Here is a 22,953-nt window from a genome sequence, read left to right on the forward strand (position 1 = left end):
CCAAGGTCAAATTCAAGCACTTTTCAAGCACTTTCCAGGTCCATTTTAAAGCTTTTTCCAGCACCTTACACTACCGTAAATTACATACCAATACATAGTTAAAATTCTTATTTAGTGTTTTTATCACATCAAAAGAGATAAACAGCCAAATGTTTCATAATAGCAGAGGGCTGCACGATAGAAGAAAAATGAGATATGCGATAACTGAACATCAGTGTTTTACTGTAGCATAAGAAGTGTTATTTTAACATCACTGGGGTTTAGGGGTTCAGGTTATCCTACATTAGATTTATTTAACAACAGAAACTGATTAATCAAATGTAAAAATAAACACTGCTTAGTTTTCACTGCATGAATTAAATATACTGATTCTTATTAAAGCTACAAAAGTTAGCCTATTCAGCCAAAAGCAGTGAGTGATTTTCTTTGTCTTTTGTTCATGACCCCAGTTATTGCAAGCCGTTGCGATATGCAATTATGCATATTGTAATATATACATTTGCAATATTTCGATATATTGTGCAGCCCTAATATTTAAGCCAATCACGTTTTATTCTTCAAAATGTATCACTAAGTATATAGCCTAAAGCATATGAATAATATAATTTTCATTATATTAATGTCCAAATATTGCTTACCAGATAATGTGATTTATAGGCTGTAAAACTGAATTAATTTCAAATATGAAGACTTATAAATATTCAGAAATATTTGACAGGCCTTCCTGTTTTGGGACACATTCTTGATATAGACCAGGTTTGAACAATATCTGAGTGCACAGGCACCTGATAAATGTATTTCATTGCCAAGATGTCTTGGGCCAAGACATAACGTTAGCTAATACATTTACTGGAATAAATCAGTGTAAATATTGCATAGGGCCATCCTAAACCTTACAGTAACAGTAGACTACTAATGCACTGGGCTAACGTTTGCAGGTTACAGTTCTGTAATTTTGGCAATGTTCACTGCATATTCCACAAATGAACATAACGGACATGCAATACTTACATTACATTATCACACCAAGTACTCTCAGTCACTAATGGCCCTTTCAGATAGGACGCGGACCCAGTGGCGGTTCTAGACCACAGTAACTGGGGGGGCCAGGCAGGGGCCACTTGTGCTTTTAGGGGGCACACCTTTAACATTTATCTTAACCTATTTTCAGTATTATTTCAAGTAATTTTTCACCATGTCATGCATGACTGCAATCTCTAGAAAAAGCTAATAAATTATATTAGCTAAGCTAATAAAACAATTTCAATTCAAATGAATGTTTCATTATGTTTAATTGTAGTGTGATATAATGATCAATAATAACACATTTTTAGCATCTAAGCACATCTAGGCACTTTTTTACACCTGGGGTGGGCGATATGGCAATAATATCATATCACAATTTTCTTTTTTTTTCAGGAAAATCACGATTTTATCACGATTCTTTTTTCATGTTGGTCTTTCTATTTTGCATGTGACTGAGCATTACAGCCAAACTAATGTCCCTATTTTAAAAACAAACCTTATAGGTAACAAAATATAAAATAAAAAAGAATGGCAGACATTTAGGCCAAAGTGGCGAAGATAAAAAAATGTTGTCACTATTTTCTTTGTTAAAAATTAAGAACAGAGATACATATTACACATACACAACTTAATATACAAATGAAATAAATGTGCTTTAAATAAATGTGCAGATCACAGTGCTTTATTTTTTCAGCTATAGGTGTGTATTTAACAGTAGAATTGAAGAAAGTAATTAAATGAACAAATATGAAAATAAAACACAACAGACTTAAAGTTCTCAGTCAAGAGCAGTGAATGATTTCCTCTGTGTGTTTTGTTGTTTTATTAACATTAAAGGGATAGTTCTCCCCCAAAAAAGTCATAATTTACTCTCTTAAGTTGTTTTAAACCTGAATAAGTTTCTTTCTTCTGTTGAAAATAAACGTTATTTGAAAGAATGTGAGTAACCAAACAGTTGATGTATCCCTGTGACTTCCATAGTATATTTTTTTCCTACTATGTATGGAAGTCAATGGGGACCAGCAACTGTTTGGTTTTGGGTGAACTATCTCTTTAAGGACAAGCGGCAGCATGTTTATTATTAGGGCTACTGTCTCTTTAAGAACTGCACGCGACGCGTCTAATATACACGCATATGACAAGCAGATTTTAATTAATTTTCTCTGTTTGCTTTCACTTTAGACATAACCAACTTTGTTTATGTAAACATTGTCTGTATTTGACAGTATTAGCGCAATATAAGACTCAAAAGATAACTTAGTCCAGTAACAGGCTTTTAGTGCATGTGCGCGTCGAGTGTACGCGCTCAGTAAAGCGCATATTTGAACAGCGCATCAGCAGCGAATGACATGTTTAACCGGCAAGGCTTTAAAGCACATGCAAATGATGAACTTTTGTGAACTGCAATGTCCCGTTCCTCTGCGTTAACATTTGATGTGAATATACGTCGTGCTGCAGTGTAGCCTATAGATGAAGGCGCCGCAACTGATAAAATGCCCAGTTGTTTGGTGTGATTTTACGATTCCAAATTTAGGGGGGCCAGAGGGGGGGCCAAGCTTGGTGACACGGGGGCACTGGCCCCCCCGCCTACTTTTGCTCTGGCCAGCGTAACGCAAATCAATCTGTATCTGATTCTGAAGGTCTACATTTTTTTCTCCATTAAATAAAGAACTATTTCGTCAGAAAGATATTTCTTGTGAAAGAAATACAGTTACAAATTCAAGCATTTTCAAGCATTTTATCCAAAATTCAAGCACTTTTCAAACCTTGAAAACACAACATCAAAATCCAAGCACTTTCAAGGATTTCAAGCACCCGTACGAACCCTGTTTTAAAGCTGTCTCTTTATTGTTACAGTTGTCGTCCTTGGTGTTGATGGGTCTAAACCGTGGCTTCGGTATTAATTTTCATTAACCAGGCTGGTCTGACTGCCATTTTGTTCACCAGTAAAAATGCTAATCAGACAGCATGCTCTTTCTGGTGCAGCTGGTGGCCCAATGAAGTCTTGCTGTTTGAGCAAATGTCAATTCCTCTCCATATTAAAGTGGAAGATAAATCTACGGACTTCAAGCAAACGACTCCAATCTGAGGAAGTGAGACAAGTGGCACCAAACTGAACTGCAAATGGAGTGAATTCATGAGATGTTCTCCACTCAAGAGTAGTTGACCAGAACAGAATGGCACCAAAACTCTCTGTTCAGCCCAGATAAGCTCCAACACCTGGAGCCTTTAATGGTGGAGCCGGCCATGCAGGACGTTCCCACCGTGAGTACAGAAACCCAGTCTGGAGGGTCACTATACCTAGATAAGTCTTTCCATCTGCATAGAATCGACTCAGTGGGTGGCGGGCTCCTGAAATGGGCTATACATCTTCCCAGACACTTTGCACGGCCATGCACAGTTGAACTATGAACTCTGTTCCGACTAAGGATGCTTGAGGGTTTGCCAAAGGAAGGATGGCGGGAGGGAAAAAAAACACCTAAATTTAATTTAAAATCAAATCAAAGTTTGAGAATGTAGGAGGGGGGATTTCTCCTGAGGTATAATGGAGGTCTTTGGCCAGTGCTTGATGTATAGCATTAATTTCCGACATGACAGTCTCTTTATGACTACGACAATGCTTTACTCCGTTGGTCAATCGTGTGGGGTGGCTAGGGGAAGGTTAGGCCATATTTACTGTTTTGTATTTATGATGAGGCAAAAAATAGAGTACAAATTGTCTGTAGGAGCTGATGGCGTGTGAATAATTCTGGGCAGCACTAGACTTCGACGTAAGGTCAGCGTGTCAGATGCAAACCCCTACGCTTCTCCCGCGCCGCTTAATGTGATGGGTGTTCTGTGCGCTTGTAAACCTGAGGACCTCGCTGTGAAGATCAATTGTGTTAACAAGCTATCAAATCAAATACAAAAAGGTTGATTCTGTATCTGTAAGCACACACAGCCCACTCAGGGGAAGTTTGGGACCTGTGTTTTTCTTCCTGAAATAGCCAGGGAATCACAGAGTATCAGTGAACTTTGGCATGTAATACATCAAAAAGCATTCTGAGCATTTACCATATAGCAGGACTCATTAAGTCGGCCTTCACATAAAGGCCTATAAATAAATTTAATCTCAAAAACCATTTCTTATTCATTGGAAAATGGCAAGTAATTTATCTCTCCCCTTGTGTATCCCATGGATATTGTTTTATTTCAATAATGCTGACTTTATCTCTCTCAAGAAAGTGCTCATTATCACAAAGTCGAGTTTTATGTGGAGTCTAGACACGAGACGAGGCATTTCTAAAACACGAGTCACACGAGTCAAGTACACTCCCAGGCGGATCTCTGGTTTTATTTCGTTGAAGCATTCAATTAAATTAGGTTTTTAAGCCACAACATCGTTGTTGAAGAGTTCTGGCTAGAGAGAATACAAACAAAATTATTTTTAAAAGGAGGTAAGTTAATGAGCGTGGCCATATGCTGGTGCTCTGAATCTGTGTGCCAAAGCAAGCACAGAGCTCAGCTGGATACTCAATCCAGTCAGTAATGCATAAGCACTGATACTTAAGAGAGACTTCACTTGAGTAGATTGTTATTCTCTGAATTATTTAAACAAAAGTTTAAAAAAGGCCATTTAAAAACACTTGTAATCAGTAATAGCCAGTAGCCGGGCATTCAGTCTACATTCAAATTCATCACTAGTTTCATTCTTCAATGTTATTACAAAGTCAAACTTGCAGTCTTTAAAGAGCACTTTTTTTTAATGTTCAGCTTTCTTTAGTGTGTAATGTTGCTGTTTGAGCATGAAACAAGGTCTGCAAAGTTCCAAAGGGAGTTATTCTCTATTTCAGTGCACACTGTTTCTGAACTCAATAGACCGTTCGCAAAGACCCGCCCCCTTTAGTTACTGTTGCTATGTCCGACAAGCCACGCCGCTCTCACTCTACACCATGTTCTCACACAGTGAAATATACATTGCGGAGCAGAGAAGACACTGACAACGCGCCGACAGACAGGTTACTTTTGATATGAAACAAAGTCTCAACTTTCAAATTTGGTCATTTTTTAAAGAAATTTAAACAATAAATACCGTTTTGTGGCTCTTTAATGTGTCTGACAGATCGCTGTAGAGTCTCAGTTAAAGCTGCTGGTGAACCGATCACCTCTTCCTTCTAGTTAATTTATAGCATCAAATAAAGTTTTTCAAGATCAAATTCTCCAACGTTAATCTACTAACTCTCCTGACTGCTTTGCCGGAAAAAAATGGCGGATTCGGAGGATTATGATTGGTCAGATCGCATGTCAATCAAACTCATTGCGAAGGGTCAATTGTCTTAAGTTTTCTTCTGAGGACGAACATGTCCTCATTTAAATAATTCCCACCCAAGGCATACGCAAAATAAAGGGGCGGGGCCTGGTTGAGTTAGTTAGTAGTGTGTTAAACTGGTGGTCATGGTAAGGGGCGGGACATTTCCCAAACACACTCGAAGCGCTTGACCAATCACAACACACTGCTCCAGCCGACCAATCAGAGCACAGTTTGCTTTTCAGAAGGAGGGGCTTCATAGAGATAGGAACTGAACAGAGCGTTACTGACAGACTGGGAAGAGAGGAGCTGCAACAATGGAGAATATGTGAAAAATGGACATTGAAGCATGAAAACCTATTCTAGTAGAGCTCTGAAACAAAATCAAGACTTTGAAAAAGGGAATAATAGGTCCTCTTTAAGTTAGCAGTGGAGATATATGACTGTATGAGGTACATAAGAATACTATATAAAAATAAATGTGCTCAAGGAAAATACAGTGAATTTTATTCTTTTGAAACTAAGAGTCTAAAGTCAGTCCAAATAGGATCAAAGCCAGACTTGATTTTTTTGTTTTGTTTAATTGAGTCACATTAATTTTGACTCATGCCATAAAGCATATAAATAACAATGAGACTGCAAAGAGCTAAGAATAAGGGACCGGTTTGTATTGTATGTTAATTTGAACCTTTGTGATCAAGTAAATATTTTGTTTTTATGTCATTAAGTTTGTTACAAGAACATAGTACACCCTCAGAGGTAAAACATAAGGATATAAATTCATTAACAGAAAATGACAGATGTAGTTTACTAATAAGTGAAATGTAGCCCTCAAACTTCAGTCCCCATAAACACAATTAATGACCCATGTAGAATATGCATTCATCACAGACGTCAGCATAATGGACTGCATTTGTATTTTAAGTGTACACTCTTAAGGCCAATTCACACTGCACCGACAGAAGGCAACAGAAACATCGTGGGGTTTTGTCTGTTGGCATATGTCGGAGTATGAGCTTGATTGAGCATGCTGAATTTGCGCTTGTCGAGTCATGGAGTGTCTGAGAAGTGACATACTGTAATCTGGTGATTGTCCGCGTTGGTCAGCGTCTGTTGGTGTGATGTGAATTGGCGTTTAGATGAGATAAACTATATTTCCACTGTGCCCTAATTTAAAATACATGCTTGATGTGAATGCATTTGAAAGGAATGGTCTTTATTTTTAGCTTATCAAGTGCAACAGTCCCCGTCCTCTTTTTCAGCGGCGTTGGTTCTGGATGGGTTTTTTTATCCATTCAATCCTTGCATTGGGATTTCAAAAAAGTCTTTGTTAAAGCATTATAAGCCATTAAACAAGCCCCCCCCCCCCCCCCCCCCCCCATAGTTTTTATTTTAAAACTATGTTGAAATAAAGCAGGCTGACGGCTTCAACAGAAGCAAATGCTATCGAGTACTTCAGACTTGTAGCTCACAGTATGATGTCTTTAAAGATTCATAAGTTGTCATTCAAAATCAATTTCCTTATGGAGAAATGAATAAGAGTTTTTACTTCCAGATTGTTGCACTCTATTCTTAGCCTATTCTCTCCTTACAGATTTAAATCATGGCTCTAGAAATCATCATTTTAAATGTCATCAAGTCTGTATCATGTTAAAGTGAACCTTTTGTGTGAAATCTTGACCTGACAGGTAAATGAACTACAGGGGAACGAGACGATGAAAACCTCAATATGTCTTCCATTGAATGAATGAGTGCTGTGAACCATTAATGTGTTCATTATCTGGATGGATACCTCAAAGGGCTCTTGATTTATATTATATATCAGATATAATACACACATGATGTATCATATGGATACTACAGTAGAGGGGGGTTCTGACCCCGAGGCTTGATCGCCCTGAAGGACATCAATATAAGATGTTGGGGAGGGTCAAAGAAAGTAGTCTACCTGTAAAATGAAGATTGCGGCATTACATTTACAGTAGATTTGTTAGCGAATTCTCTCTTATCATCATAAACAACAAAATGCAGAAAAGATGCAGCATAGACAGTTTTAGATATGGTTTGCGAAACTGTATAACTCACATTAGACTGAATACATGGACCGCTTCGGTGTTCTTTGATCACTTTCTTAATGTAATAGCTATATTCCCAGTTTGAACAACCGTTTTGTTTTTCATGCTACTGAAATAACCAATATTAAGTCTTTTTTTCCTAATCCGTAAAAAGCAATAAACCAGATGAATTAATGGCTTTTAGTTTATTTTGTCTGTAGCCAGAATATGATGTGCTTTTTCCCCACCAAATTTTTTTTTCCGACTTAATAATCATCATTTGAATTTCAAGAGCACCCCTATAATGACTTCATGTTTATAGGCTATTTGCCTTACGCAACAGATTCATATCTGGGCACACCTTCTTTGTATTTTTGATTCTTACATAAACATAAATGCCATGTCAGATGCAGCTTCTGTTCCACCTCTGCAGTGTAAAAATATCTTTAGTTGATGGTTGAAAAAAAAAGTCATTGGTAACAGTCTGTAGAATTGTGATTGATTAAAGTAACTGGTTAAATGTGCAGTAGGTATTTGAACAACACAGATACGCAGATTTAAGTAAATTTTAATAAGGTAATTATAAAAACTGTCCCCTAAAAAAAAAATGGATAGGTTTGAGAACCACTGTTCTAAACAACAATATAAGAATATATAACTCAAAATAAAGAAAATAATAATAATTTTCTCACAATTCATCCTATATGTGTTTAATGAGGTTCAAGTCTGGGTTTTGTACATGCAATCAAACGCATCCTTTATGTATGTCCAAGCCATAGAATTTTTTGTATCCCCTCATGTATGACCATCACGTATTTATGATTGACAGCTCCAATTAGATCTATCTAGAAATTGAAAATTAAGAAACAAAGCCACTGTGCTTGTGTGTGGCATATATAGGATGAATTATAATAGGAGAAGAAAAACAGAAAGAGACAAAACTAATACAATCTGTAATATTTTGCCAGTCTCTCCCAGGGATATCATACAGTCATCTTTTTTTTTTTTTTATCTCTGTGGTCTTGCACTTAAGGGGATTCATTTGGTCTCTCGGTCTCTTTCTCTGTCTACCTCAGTCAGTCTCTCTCATTATACTGAATGGCACACTGTTCATCACCCCGACACTAATTTATTACAAAACCTTGAGGGAGGAGAGATAATCAAAGATATGGGTTTTGTAGGGATTGCTGCTCCTATCAAGTGAATGTAGCTCATGTGTTCGGGATGAAAGTTAGTTGCCGTGCATTCAGTAGAGACCACAGAAGTGATTTGTGGGAACTGCTTCACTTTTATGCACACTGACTACTAAGCATGTATGCTGAATACTCGCGCAGGAAAGAGTGGACTTGTCCAGGTAAATAATGGCTGGCCTTTTGATGTCTAAACTCTTTTCAGTGGATGTGAAAAACACTTTCTCACTGCAGCAGAAAACAAGGTTGGATGTTTGATTGAATCTGGGCTGATGCCAGACAGGTTGTTTGTACAATTTTGGTTTGTCCTGCTTTCCCTTTCTGTTTGTTTGCAGTTGCAAATGTATTTTTTTTCATCACTCTGCCACATTTCCTCTATTTAACCTTGACAATAGGATTGCCGCAGTCGCAAACATTTTGCTTGACGATTGCGATGAATGAATAGTTATTTAATCTTACATCGTCGCTGTCAGATGGAAACCTTGCATGTCCAAAACCGCTACTGTATTTAAAAATAATTTAAATTAAATTAAACACTGTGCTATTCTGGTTTCATACATGGTCAGACAACTTGCATGTGTCACTGTATTATCATCAGTTAACCAAAATCAAGCAGTTTTTGACCAGCAAATATCAGACGTGCATGTTTTTCCCATCATTAGAATGGATGCATCTGTGGCAGTAAGTGCATCGCATTACATTTTCATCAACTTACAGGTTATAAAGATTATTGTAGCTAATGTGGGTGCTCCATTTTTTCTGTCATTTGGCCAAAATCTAATGTTATAAAAGATGAAGTGCTTCACACAGGTTATATAAGACAGTATTGACTGTGACTATATGACAAATGCTAGACAAAAACACTCTTCTCTGTTCCTCAGATACATAAAACATCAGCCTTTATATCGTGTTTATCTAGAGTAAATAAAATACTGTATTTACTCAAAAAGACAGTTATTTATTTTCCGTTGCATTGCAAACAAGCAGAGATGCTCCAAAATGTGTGCGGCACTTCATTTATGATAGAGGTGGGTGGAGTTATGAGGTTTGACTGACAGTTTGAGGAGCCAATGGAGTAACGAGGTTTAGTCACAAGCTCTTTTTAATACTTTTCATTGGTTAAATATTTGCAAAACCTACAGACAGACCTAAAGGGTGAGCAAAATGATTTAAGACATTTTTTTTAGACCATTTCCAAAGTGACTATACATTCTGCACAGCTTTTCAGGTACCTTTGTAGTTGATCTTGAAGCCTATAGATCCCACGCTTTCATCAGACTGGAGGTGAAGCCACATCTGATGGGTCATGCTAACAATGAGGTCGGGAACAAAGCTGCCTGTCAGACTGAGGAGAAGAGAGAGATTAGACACAAATAAACAAATCAGAAGCACATCGTGTACACTACCAGACAAAAGGTTGAGCACACCTACGCATTCTTTATTGCTATTTTGCATAATTTAGAATAACAACACGTCCTGTCCAGGTGCGATGCGTATAAGATTCCAGCAACAAGCAATTTGTCTGTCTACACCAGATGTGACACGACTACGAAACATGACAAAATCAATCAAAAATCACAGCCAATCAGAAGTTTGTGGGCGGAGCCTCTCTGCAATGTCACACAAAACTCACATTAGATGCTTTTAACGTTAAATAAAGCACATAACCAGCACCTTAGATTATCATTGTCATACTTTGCATGTTGTTTTTCCAGCGCGACGTTGCAGAAATATAAACCGTTTCTAAAATAGAATAGTTACATATCACCTTCATGGCTGATTATGACAATTTTTTATTGCATGTCATCTGGTTAGGACACTGTCATATATAAAGTTGTCAAAACTAAGAATTAGTTTCACTATTATTTATAGTAATGTATAATATACTACAATAATTTATTTCATGACAAATTGTTGGATTAGTTTCACGATCTCTTTATAAACTTTTTTAAGCGTCAAAGTGGTAGTTGCGTAGTTGCCAATGGAGAACTCACACTCAGATTTCATCAAAAAGATCTTCATTTGTGTTCCGAAGATGAACGAAAGTCTTCATGTTTGGGTGAGAAATGAATGACAGAATTTTCATTTTTGATGTGAACTATCCCTTTAAGACAACTTAAATATGACAAAGGAGGAAAACAAACATTTGATTGAAGACGTAACGTGATTATTTATACTAGTAGGATATTCAAAATTCATTTTAGTTCTTTGTATATCATTACCATCAAGCAACCACTGCCCAGAGCATTGAGACTGGCTGAGAGAAATATTGATTCAGGAACAGAATGTCCTACCTGTGTAAATTATGCATCAGCTTATACCGTCACAGACTGTGGATAAGAAACTCACACTTGCAAGATGGTTTTCGGGTCTCCTACTTCCCCTCCATCACCGATGGTCAGTGTGTCATAGCCCAGTTCTAGGTCAAACTCCTCAAAGTTAATCTGAATCACCTGTCGGCAGAAATGAGGCATAGTGCTTAGTGATGTGTCAAATGAACTGAATTAAACTTTATGGCTCTTGCATAATTGAATCCTGTCAGCTGACTGAAACTCAGAGAGAAGACTGACAAAACTTGCTTTACTGAATTTCGTGGAGAATAAAGAAATTTCACCGTTAGCATAAGGTCAAAGTTTCCTTCGCTCAAGCCTCTACTGAACAAACATCATACATCAATTTGTTTTATACATAATATGTGTTTTTATATACACTAAAAGCACCAGTCGTTATTTTATATAGTGCTCAAGAGAAGAATGTAGGCTAATCATAACACAACTAGTCGAGGTTATTATTATCAGGCAGGGCCGTTTGTAGGCATAGGCAAACTAGGCGGTCGCCTAGTAACATAAAGCTGAAACAAAACATCTATCGTTATATTTTGCCAACAAACTAAAATCGAAATCGTGATATGGCTTTGTGCCTTTATAAAACAGCACAAGACTTTAATTAAGTATCCTATTGTCACGATTTGGTCTTGTCTTGTCTTGTCATGTTTCATGTCATTGTTATGTTTCCATGTCTGTCATGTAGTTCCCTGTTTGTCATGTGATCCTGCCATGTGTCTTGTCATTGGTTAATTGTCTGATCATTGTTCACAGGTGTCCCTTGTCTTGTCATTAGTCTGTGTATTTAAGCCCTCATGTTTGCCATGTGTCTTGGTCAAGCATTGTTTCCTGTAGACCACTGTTCATGTTCATGTTCATGTTCATGTTCATGTTCATGTTCATGTTCATGTTCATGTTCATGTTCATGTTCATGTTCATGTTCATGTTCATGTTCATAATAAACTGCACTTGGGTTCTCATTTACACTTGCCTCCAGTGGATCCTTTATACCTATAGACCTTATGCGCCAGAGAAACGAGGGCGCCGCCATCTTTCGAATATTGTCTTTGAACTTCCGTTTTTGCGGTCGCTCCGTATATATCTATGGCATTACTGTCCAGGAGTAATTAGCTTTTGAAGTGGATTTACTTAATGTAAAGTTAACGAACGTTATCATGAGGATTGTAATGTTTAAAGCAGATGTCTTAACAAATGTCAGTAGACCGGGAAGATTTTAAAACGAGCCGTTCATTCATAAATACGTAAGATCGCTATGAAAATACAGACCGGAAGTCAAAAGACAACGAGCGCAGCGCTGAAAAGGGGTGTGGCTACAGAAGGTCTATATAGGCATTCTGTTTGTGCTCGTGTGATTTAAAGAGAAGTGTGCACTTTGCTCACGCGATCAGCATGATGATCTGGTGTTTTCTCCACAATAAAAGCTCAAGGGTTTATTTCTTGCAAGTGAAGAAATTAGGACAAAAGTATTGTAATTTTCCTATACTATCGTGTATTGTAAAATATACTTTTGAAATATTCATTTTCATTTATACAGTACATTTATAGGCTATATGGATTTTACGTCATACTTATATAACTCATAAACACCAGTGATAATGTAATGTAGACTGAGACTCTATATATCATAACTAAAAAGATGTTTGAGCCCTCTTTAATGTCCAGGTACAAGTCAAAGGTTTTTCTTTGTTCAATGTGCACAGTTCATGGGTTGAAGCTCTTAACTTTGAGCTCTCAAAGTGCACCAGATTGATGCATTTAACCTTAAAATGTACAAAAATGTGTGTGTGTGTGTGTGTGTGTGTGGGGTGGGGTGGGGTGGGGTGGGGGGGGGGGGGGGGGGGGGATCCGCACCAATAGGAATCTCGCCTAGGGTGCCAAAAAGGCTAGAAATGGCCCTGATCATAAGCCTACTATGCTCTCAGCAATTATTGACATTCGCTATGTTTCCATCACCCTGTTTTCATTTTAAAGTAACACATCAGAAACGAGAGATGAAAACTGAAAATTAAAAAAAAAAGTTATAAAAGTTATAGTGGGAGATGGAAACGCATTTACCGAATAAATTCTGACGAAGCGCACATGAAACCCATGTGACTGATAGGCTGTTTCCTCAGGATGGGAATTCTGGCTTTTTTTAGGGAACAGAACCGGATCATTTGGCCCGGCTCAGTAATAAGAGTATGCTTTTGAGTGTTGCTTGTTTTCTGACCCAATATTAATATGATCTTTTCGCCACACTGCTCGACCACACGCACTCCATGCAGTGACTGAATATTATGTTAATGTGTATAGCCTGTATGTATACGCACATACATACACATCAAAATAACATTGTCACCACATGCACAACAGCTAATGACCATTTGACATTTGTCTGAGCAGTGAAGCGAAAGGATAATCATATTTTTCTGTCTCGTATTAATATACAAAAAGGGAAAACGTCTCTCAAACGGGAGCCGACTCTCACCGTTCATGAGGAGTCGGCACATAGAGTCGAGCGACACATCACGACTGTTCACGCTGATGGGGGTTTCATTTACTGTTGGTTACTAGTTTACCAAACCACCTGATGGAAACGCACCTAATTTGCATCTTTTGTCGTTGTTGCAAACTTGGAAAATATTTGCTTCACATTTAGATGGAAACCCAGCTGGTTTTTACATTTATTGCCCGCCTTTTGTACTTTCTCAGTCCTGTGGGAAACTGATGCTTATGAAAGAAAAAAAGTCAGACTAATTATACCCATTACACAATCACAGCACAATCAACTGATTCATACAAAATGTAGTTATTTCAAGACTAGACCATCTCTTGGATAATTGGGAGTTCGGAAAGGGGGATTGAGGCTTTAACAGGGAAACAGGGATTAGAGGTGTGGAAAGAGCCACAGGCATCTGGAAAGGCCTGAACTTTCGATATCAATCAACCCATTGACAGCTACTGGGTGGAATTAGTTGCCATGGCGATGGGCTTTAGCAGGTATGGATGTATGAGAGCTACTTAGGAGTGATGATTGATGCTCAGACGGCATCTCGGCACAGATAATACAGTTGTTTTTTCCATGTAACTGAATACAAAATACTCCAGAGTCCCTGTCTCACTAAAGGTCACCACATAACAAATTCAGCTCTGGCACGGCAGAGACGCGGGATTGAACAGTTGGGAATGAGATGTCAGCAAGGCTGATCTTGGATCGGTCTGTTCTCTGGATTTGTAATATTAAAAGAATCCGTAAATCTGATCTCAGATCAGGCCCACGAGGTATTCAGCGACTTGCTCTGTCTGCCTGCGGTTGTCATGGCGATTGGAGTCGTAAGCTAATGCTTTTGTTGGAGGGTGAGGTGCTGAGTGAGTATTGAATTGCAAAGAAATAAGGTAATAGAGCAGAATTATGCCTTTACAATGGAGCAGAGAGGCCAGTGAAAATGCTTTTACCGATATACAGACAGGTCTATTTCATTAGAAATGAAAATGCGTCATTGTGACGGGTGTTCAGACCAGAATCAATGTTCGGAAAATAAATCTGTTTTGGCCTGATGCAATTCAAACAAGTGTAAGAAAAAGAAGACATTTCACAAAACACCGAACCGACATATCAACACAAGCACACATGCATATACACACTCAGGCACGTGCACAGGTAGGGCTCAACCTGTGCAGAGCACATGCCCTTTTTGCCCTTACACTCCAAAGTGCCCTTTTTTTTTGGTGGTGTTTTGTATTATTATTTTTTTTATATAAATCAATGCTATTGGTCATCCTTTACGTCTGTCTGTCTGTTTTACAAATATTTAGCCAATGAAAGTTCTTAAAAAGAGCTTGTGTAAATCTTGTTCGATCCTCAAACTGCAGTAAACATGATAACTCCGCCCCCTCTATCGTGACTGAATGAACTGAAGGTCCGCAGTAGCCGCACAGCCATAGACTGTAAAAAAATAGCGCACAGCAGACAGCAGCTGAACGCAGTTTTGCAAGGGTAAACAAATATCTTGTTGTTTGAATAAGTACTAAACACTATGTCTATAAAGGCTCATATTTTATTTATTTGATGTCTGACTGAGACATGTGGGACCTGAGAGAGAGGTCTAGCATTTGCCATAGTCATCATAGCCAACATAGCCTACACTTAAATAGCCTGTGCCTACAGTAGCCTAGCATTTCATGTTTTATAAAATTAGATTTTGGCCAAATGTATTTTGCTACAACAGGAAAAACTGAGCGTCCATATAGCTACAACAAACTAGTTTGTAACCTGTTGATAAAAATGTAATGTGGCGCCACCGGCGCCGTTTTAATGACGGACAAAATGCACATTTGCACATATTCGCTGGTCAAAACCCCCGTAACTGCATTTGAGTTTGACTTTTGTAAAATGTTAACAATATATTGATAAGTAATACAACAACATATAATTTGTTTTTATCATCGGAAAATCATAAGTAGCCTGCATGTGCGCCCCCGCACTGTTTCGTACTGGAACTTACACAAAGCGACTGAGTGATCCTAGTCACCTAGGTAACATATATTTCTAAGAAATTTCTTCTTTGATCACTTCATTTAATCATTTAATCACGTCATGGTAATACTATTACTTAATGGTTAATTCAAGGCTGTTAATACGAATTTTGAATATTCTATAGGCTACTCTGCTCGTCTTCACATGTCTATAGCCTAAATAAAACATGTTTTTTTAAAGGGCTAAAGAAACCCTGAAACCCTGTATATCTATATTATCTATATTATTATTATGGTTGTTATTAATAGTAAATAAATCTAAAGCTTTTGAGACAATTATTTTGTGTTATTGAATTTGTCATGAAGATTTGACCATTTCTTCCTTGACCATTTCTTAGATTTGACCATTTCTTCCTTGACCATCTGGCTTACTAAATAATCTTAATATAAAATAAAATAAAAAGGGGAGGGGGGTGCCCTTTTTCAGTTTCAACACATGCCCCTCAAAAGGTCTGTGCACGGCCCTGTGCACACTAAAATGGGCATTCAATTGAAAACAGTCATTTAAAAATAAAATAAAATATATAAATAAATAATATAATACAACAGTAAGCATCTATGCAGTTTGTATGTTTTCTGGGAATTGGACCCACGACCCATTGTTAAATTTGACCAAACCATATATTATGCAACATAACAACATGACAGGACATAACAACTTAATATTAGTATATTAGAATGATTTAATCAGCATATTAGAAACATAACATAACAGCACAGCATAACATAACATAACGTAACGTAACGTAACGTAACAACATAGCAACAAAAGATAAGATAAGATAAGATAAGATAAGATAACATAACATAACATAACATAACATAACATAACATCATAACGTAACATAACATAACATAACATAACATAACATAACATAACATAACATAACATAACATCATAACGTAACATAACATAACATAACATAACATAACATAACATAACATAACATAACATAACATCATAACGTAACATAACATAACATAACATAACATAACATAACATCATAACGTAACATAACATAACATAACATAACATAACATAACATAACTTTTTTACATTTATAATAAGTATCGACTTGGAACCGAAGTACTGGTACTTTTGACAACCCTATACAGTAGTTGTTTATAATCTTTTCAATCATGCCTTTTATCTTTGTCAATAATGGGATTCCCAGAGGCTTGTTTTCAGGATGTATTCTTTCCACACCTTACACCAGGGGCTTTAAAACTCTTACTAATAGCTTTTCACTATCAGTGAAGAAAGGAAAATATATGATTCTTCATGGCGTATTATTACTGTCCTTCAGGGAGCCAGAACCAAAGCAGACACATTTTGATGTTTTGAAGAGAAACTGAAAATTTAATCTGGGATTTTAAGGCCCCTGTTGTCACCGCCTGTGATCATGTAAATATTCAAAAACCAAATATCAAATATTTTTTTATCGAATAGGTCAGCCAATGTTTCTTTTGCTGCTTTTAATACAGGCTAATGAAATAAAGAAGTCAGTTCAGTTCATGGTTTTTGATTTTGAAGTACATTTACTTGCAAATGTCTTTTATTTGACCTAACTGCATTACCTGTCACTTTGAGACTGTGACGGCTGTTCATCAGTTCTGTCGTTTGACATGGTCCTGATATGACAGATCGCGTGTGCTGAAGGGCTGACATGATATTACTGAAATTCTGCTCCAGGTAAAACTACTGAAATAGTCTCATTTGAGTGACATGATTGGAAATTCAGTGAACATGATGGTAATAAAAAAATCTTCATATTTATAAAAAGCTTTTAGGACACAGAAAAAAACAAAAAAAACCAGAACACAGTGTTGAACTAAAGCAATAAGCAGATGACAGTGATTTGCAGTTTTACTGATTTTACATTTTAGGGGTGTTTTTAAGAATGACAAACACAGATTCAAAATCATTTTAACATAACCTTAAGTGGCTTATTGCATTTAATAAATTGCAGCAACAGCAATATGATTAAAATACGTTCATATACAGTATATATATAATTATTTTTTTTTATTTTTTTTGACAGTTCTGCCATGCCATACCTGAACAATTAGAGTTTGAAGTATAACACTCAGCGTTTTGCTTTGCAACAAACTTGTGGCTTGTACTCTCATTCTTGCTCTGAAACTGCCTCTGTGAAATGCTTGGGTGAGACTGTACTGGCAGTAAATCCCAGCAGGATTGTGTGACAGTTGAAGTAGCCTGGCTTAGAGAAACCAGAGATCCCATCTCTGTGAACTTAATCGAGGGAAATGACACTACGAACAGCACTATGGGAGCTTGACATCCTGGCAGCTTGTTTTCTGCTTTCACCTTGAGGAAGACCCTTGTGTGTGTGGGTATTGTTACATGTTTGTGTGTTTGGAATCTGTTCAAATCCGTTCTTTGTGCATAGACTTGAATGTTGAACCAAAAATATTAGGGATGAACCGAAAATGGCATTTTCTGTTTAGGGACAAAAGAGAAAAAAGGCAGAAAATATGATATTTAATATTATTTTAATATATTTTATGTCCAATTTTGGTGTTACTTTAAATAAAAGTGTGGTTATTGTATTTTATTGGCTTGTATTTTCTGAATTCAGATTTTTTTTACATTATTGAATTTAATTAAAAAATCAAATATTAATAAAATGACACAAAAAAATAAATAATTTAAAATGAGAAAAAATAATTACATAAAAAGTCAATTTCGGGTTTGTTTTTTTCGGTCAAGTGCATGCAGAATTTTCACTTTTTACTTCCACTTTTACGCATCACTAACCCTTTTCACGCATCACACTTTTTTTGCCACTGCACGGTTCAAAAGTTTGTGGTCGGTAAGATTTCACCATAGCTGCATTTATTTGATCAAAGATAAAGTTTTTTTTTTTTTAAAGTGCTATTGTGAAATTATTACAAATTAAAATGACAGGAATACATTTTATTTTAAAATATATTAAAAACAAAACAAAGGTGAAACAAAGCCAGCACTCTATTCTTCAGTGTCACATGATCCTTCAGAAATCATTGCAATATGCTGATGTTATGTTGTTACGTTACGTCACGTTACATTACGTTATGTTGTTATGTTATGTTATGTTATGTTGTTACCTTACGTTACGTTATGTTATGTTGTTACGTTATGTTGTTACGTTATGTTGTGTTACTGTATGTTACGTTATGTTATGTTATTGAAACGATACCAGAGAACAATCTGGTACCTGCTGAGAGGCGTCTATGTCAAACTCTCCCGTGTGTATTTGTGTGAGCGCTCTGTAAAGAGCGTCAAAGGTTTCTTTTTGCAGCGTTGAGCATTGTAGCCAATCACAGACATGCTTGCTGAGCACATAAATGCAATGGCCATTCAGATATGTTTAAGTTAGTCAGAACCTGTACTCAATACTTATCATTATTTGATATTAGCTGCTTCTACTCTAATATAAAAATATTATTTTTTCTACCACAAAAATGAATAAATAAATAAAATGGAAGACAAGAAACAAAAAGAAAAGACGACTTGAAGTGAACAGTCTGAGCATGGATGAGGGGACATATGTTTCTCTGCCTGTCATGATCTGACCTTTGATGCTCCCTCTGAGGTTAATGCCCAATCTGGGCATCAATCTCCAACAAAAGACCAATGGGGCGACAGCATTTCAGTTTCTGCTTGATAAATCAGGTCATGCTCCATTCAGGATGGACAACTGAACTGAAAAACAACCATTTACAAATGGACAAAGCCGTGTTTACTGCAGATGTCTCCTTTTGAAACCAGAGGACACAACTCAACAGCTGTAAATGTGAATGAGGATGGACACAATTTGGGCCTCATTCATGAAACATCAACCAATTTATCTGTGAATCGCACATAATACCATTTCTTCATAATTTGTCCCTTTGAATTCAATGCATGCACTGTATTTATCAACAAATTACACAGAAATTCGTTCTGCTTTTGACTAAGGCCAAATGTGCGCCTGATGCATTGGCCTTGATTCTATATGCACGGCGAGCTCTGAGCTAAGCGGAGTTAACAAATCCCTTGGTAAACCAGTGATCCGTTTATTATTTTCGTTATCTCCATTTTAACAAAAAGCAAACAACAAAAAGAAACCAAACTAACATTGTCTCCTACATTCCCACAATCCAAAAGTGCCACAATGGACTCTAAATTGAATTAAGCCCCGACACCATTCAAGTCACTCTCGCCAAGGTTAAAGCACAGAGTGCAATATAAATAAATTGCCACCCTAAAATAGTTTGCCAAAAATAAGTGAGCAAAAGGCTGTAAGAGACAATTAGCAATTGCTCACTTGTAACAGGGTGTACGCTGGTATACATTTAAATAAATAACGCACCGTTGTGCTGCAAATGCATTTCTGTTCTGTAGATGAATGAATTTGCCACATGCTTTTCCTGTAATTAAGTGAAACCCACAAATCAATTGTAGGCTACTTTCTGAAAAACGTTTTAAAATTAGTACAAAACTATAATTCCAACAAATGGCAATTGCTGTTCTGAATAGGTAAAATTGGGGCTAGTCAATAGGGTTAGCACCATAATGGCTGAATATGGGTTCAAAAAGCACATAATTAAACAAAAAGCATGGGAAACCGGGGCTAGTCGTCACACAGGTGGTCGGCCTAATGTCCACATCCCCATTTTGCATGTTCAAAACATCAATTGCCATTTGTTGCAATTATAGACTTGTATTTCGGTTGTTTTTCTGTTTGGCAAAACAACAGTTTTTTTATATTTGTATGTTGCCTATTTTTTCTGTTTAATGAATTGTGTTTCATTTCATCTTACTGTTTAAATTGGCTAAAAAGCCTATAATAGGCTATTTAACGGCAGGTTTCCTCATGTAGTGTGACAGCATGCCCAAATAACACAATGGTGTGTTCAATGTTCTTTCCTGCACAATAATGGTGGAAATATTAAAAATAAAAATACAAAAAAAGTGTGACTTGCCACTGATACTGCCTGACTCATTGTTTTGGCCATTAAAAAAAAAAAAAAAGGGGGCTGGGGGGTAAGGAAAAAAGTTAGTTTTTTTCTTAGAGAAGATTCTACAAACTCTTTGATTTATTGAAAACAACACGCCAAAGCCAAGGCTGCGGGGAAACAACACAAGCGTCTCTATTCAAGTTGGCAGAGTTCCAGACCTTTTAAAGTGGTCCAATGCGGACTGACAAAAGTAGGAAAATAAAAAAAAAGCATCTCTATGGCCCACAAGGCTTTCATGCTACCCTCCATCCATCATATGATGGGAAAACGTCCAAACGATTTCATCACGGCCTTCTGAACATTTAAATGGTCTTGAGAAAGTTGGGTTGTATCGCAGCTTTCCAACTCAAACCTTGAGTGATTCGCCTGCAGAAGTTTGGGAAAATGTATGAATGAACAGTCAAAGTAAGAGAGTGTTGGCATGATCAGGACTCTCTAAAGTACTTAGATAAGCACAGAACTTCTTTATAAACCTACGAGTAGGCAGATGAGGAGAAGGCCAAACATTCTGAACTGAGAAAACGGTTTGTCCGTTTTAATTTATTGCCTGTGTGTATCATTCCACCACAGAAAGAGTCAATCTCAGAGACCTTGACTTGAGGTTAGGAAAAAAAAAAAATCAGAGTTTTTGTTTGTTGCACTCAATAGATCTGCTATTTCAAGATGAATTGCAATGTTAGTGAGTCACATCACCTCAAATCAATTGCAAGGTCCCACAATGACAATACAGACATGGCTGAAGTGAGAGAACCATTGAGAACCATTTAGAAAAAAGTGAGACCAATGAACTTTGATTCCTTTGAAAACACCTACAGTGTAGCCAGTGAATTCTGATTCTTGAGCGGATTACTGGTTCTTTTAAGTGAATCAAAAAAAATACAGTGTAACTAGTGAAGCTAATAACTCTTACGAAACAGTCAGTTTTAGAGAATCAAAAGCATAAAGCTCAACCAGTGAAGTCCGATTCTCGAGGGAATGACTCTAACAAGTTCGTTTAAGTACATCAAAAAATATACCAAGAGATCAAAACACGACTCTTCTGAGCTGGATCCTTTTAATGAAACTTAATTTCGTCATGTGTCTCATTTTGTGTTCTTTGCTTTATATTTACTATTGCAATAATCCGCAATTCTACAAATGTATTCAAATATTTCTTTTTCAAACTCGAAAGAATAATTAATGGAGCCAGAATCGTTAAGACGAATCAGAACAACTTATTTCCTCACGATTCCATTGTCGGTTCTTCACTGAATCCTCCGCCCTACACAAGTAACATCTCTCTCTTTCTCTCTCACACATTCACATATTTATACACTGATTATCTTCCCTACACACATTCACACATTGTAGCTCTTGTGGGGGTGATCTCAAAATGTTGGAATTAAACTGAAGTGTGGCTGTAAAACCCACAAGAGCAATAAAACAGACACTCTTCACCTTTATACACACATAACTAACAAAGCCCATCATGCAGTTCCCTATAAACGCGCAAGGGCTTTGTGGGGAAGAAGGGATGGATAGGGAGGTGTTTGTAGGGGGCAAGGCCACAATAACCTGCAAAAAAGGACAAGGGAGGAGGTCAGGAGCAATCGCACAGAAGGCCAGGAGAGACAGGGCAGTCAAATGATCAGACGCCCATGCACTCACTCTCTCTCTCTAATCCAGCGACAGCATCACCACAGGCCCTGTACAAGAAGCTGAGAAGAGTCACGGCAGAATACTAATGCCAACTTGTGGACCACAGTCAGGGCTCGACAGGAAGGACTGCCCGACAACATGAATGGTGCTCGGGACATACGAAAAAACGCATACGAAGGTTTCGGACTCAGTGTACAAGGACCTTAAGTGAAAATAGGGATAGATTCTATTTACACTCTGTAAAAATAGCAGTATTTTCTTTGCAATAAGTGCAAATAGTAGTTAGATGCTATTTATACTTATAAATAGTGGCAGATACTATTTGCACCTGAGTGTTGTTGTACATTAAACGATATGCAATAATAACATAGAGGGCCCTATTTTAACGATCTGAAACGCAAATGCGAAACGCAAGTAACTTTGTGGGCAGATCTCGGGCGCTGTTGCTATTATACCGGCGGGATAAATGACTCTTACGCCCGATGCAAATCTAAAATTTGTTGGTCTGAAGTAGCTACATTACTCATAGGTGTGGTTTGGGCGTAACGTGAAATAAACCAATCAGAGCGTCATCTCACATTCCCTTTAAGAGCAGGCGCGCTTGTTCCATGGCGGGTTGCTATTATAATGGCGGATTTGCCAGATGCACGCCAGGAGCGGTTCACAGCCGAGGAGACCGACGTTCTCGTCAGGGCCGTAAAACACAGAGAAGTGACATTGGGGATGGAGAAACACACCCAAATTAGCTTCGGTTAAACAGGCGTATGATAAATTTGGTAAATGTGTAAGCTAGATTTAGATTTTTTTTCACATCTTCATGGACACAACAATGATTTCCCTCATATGGAATATTTTTCCTTGTAATTATGTATGGTTTGCAAAAATGTGAACTG

At 37.3% G+C, this 22,953-nt stretch overlaps 1 protein-coding gene across 1 annotated transcript in view; it reads right to left on the minus strand.

The window, feature by feature from the left end:
* csmd3b (CUB and Sushi multiple domains 3b) overlaps positions 1-22,953 on the minus strand; it is a gene marked incomplete at its 5' end in the record, with an annotated part of 449,682 nt that overhangs the window by 177,852 nt on the left and 248,877 nt on the right. The window contains 2 exons of the mRNA XM_084131937.1: positions 9,791-9,903; positions 10,908-11,011. Of these exons, the coding sequence (XP_083988063.1) occupies positions 9,791-9,903; positions 10,908-11,011 (217 nt within the window). The remainder of the gene's footprint in view (positions 1-9,790; positions 9,904-10,907; positions 11,012-22,953) is intronic.

This window comes from Abramis brama (assembly GCF_963993115.1).
Source record: "Abramis brama genome assembly, chromosome: 12".
Classification (NCBI taxonomy): Eukaryota; Metazoa; Chordata; class Actinopteri; order Cypriniformes; family Leuciscidae; genus Abramis; species Abramis brama.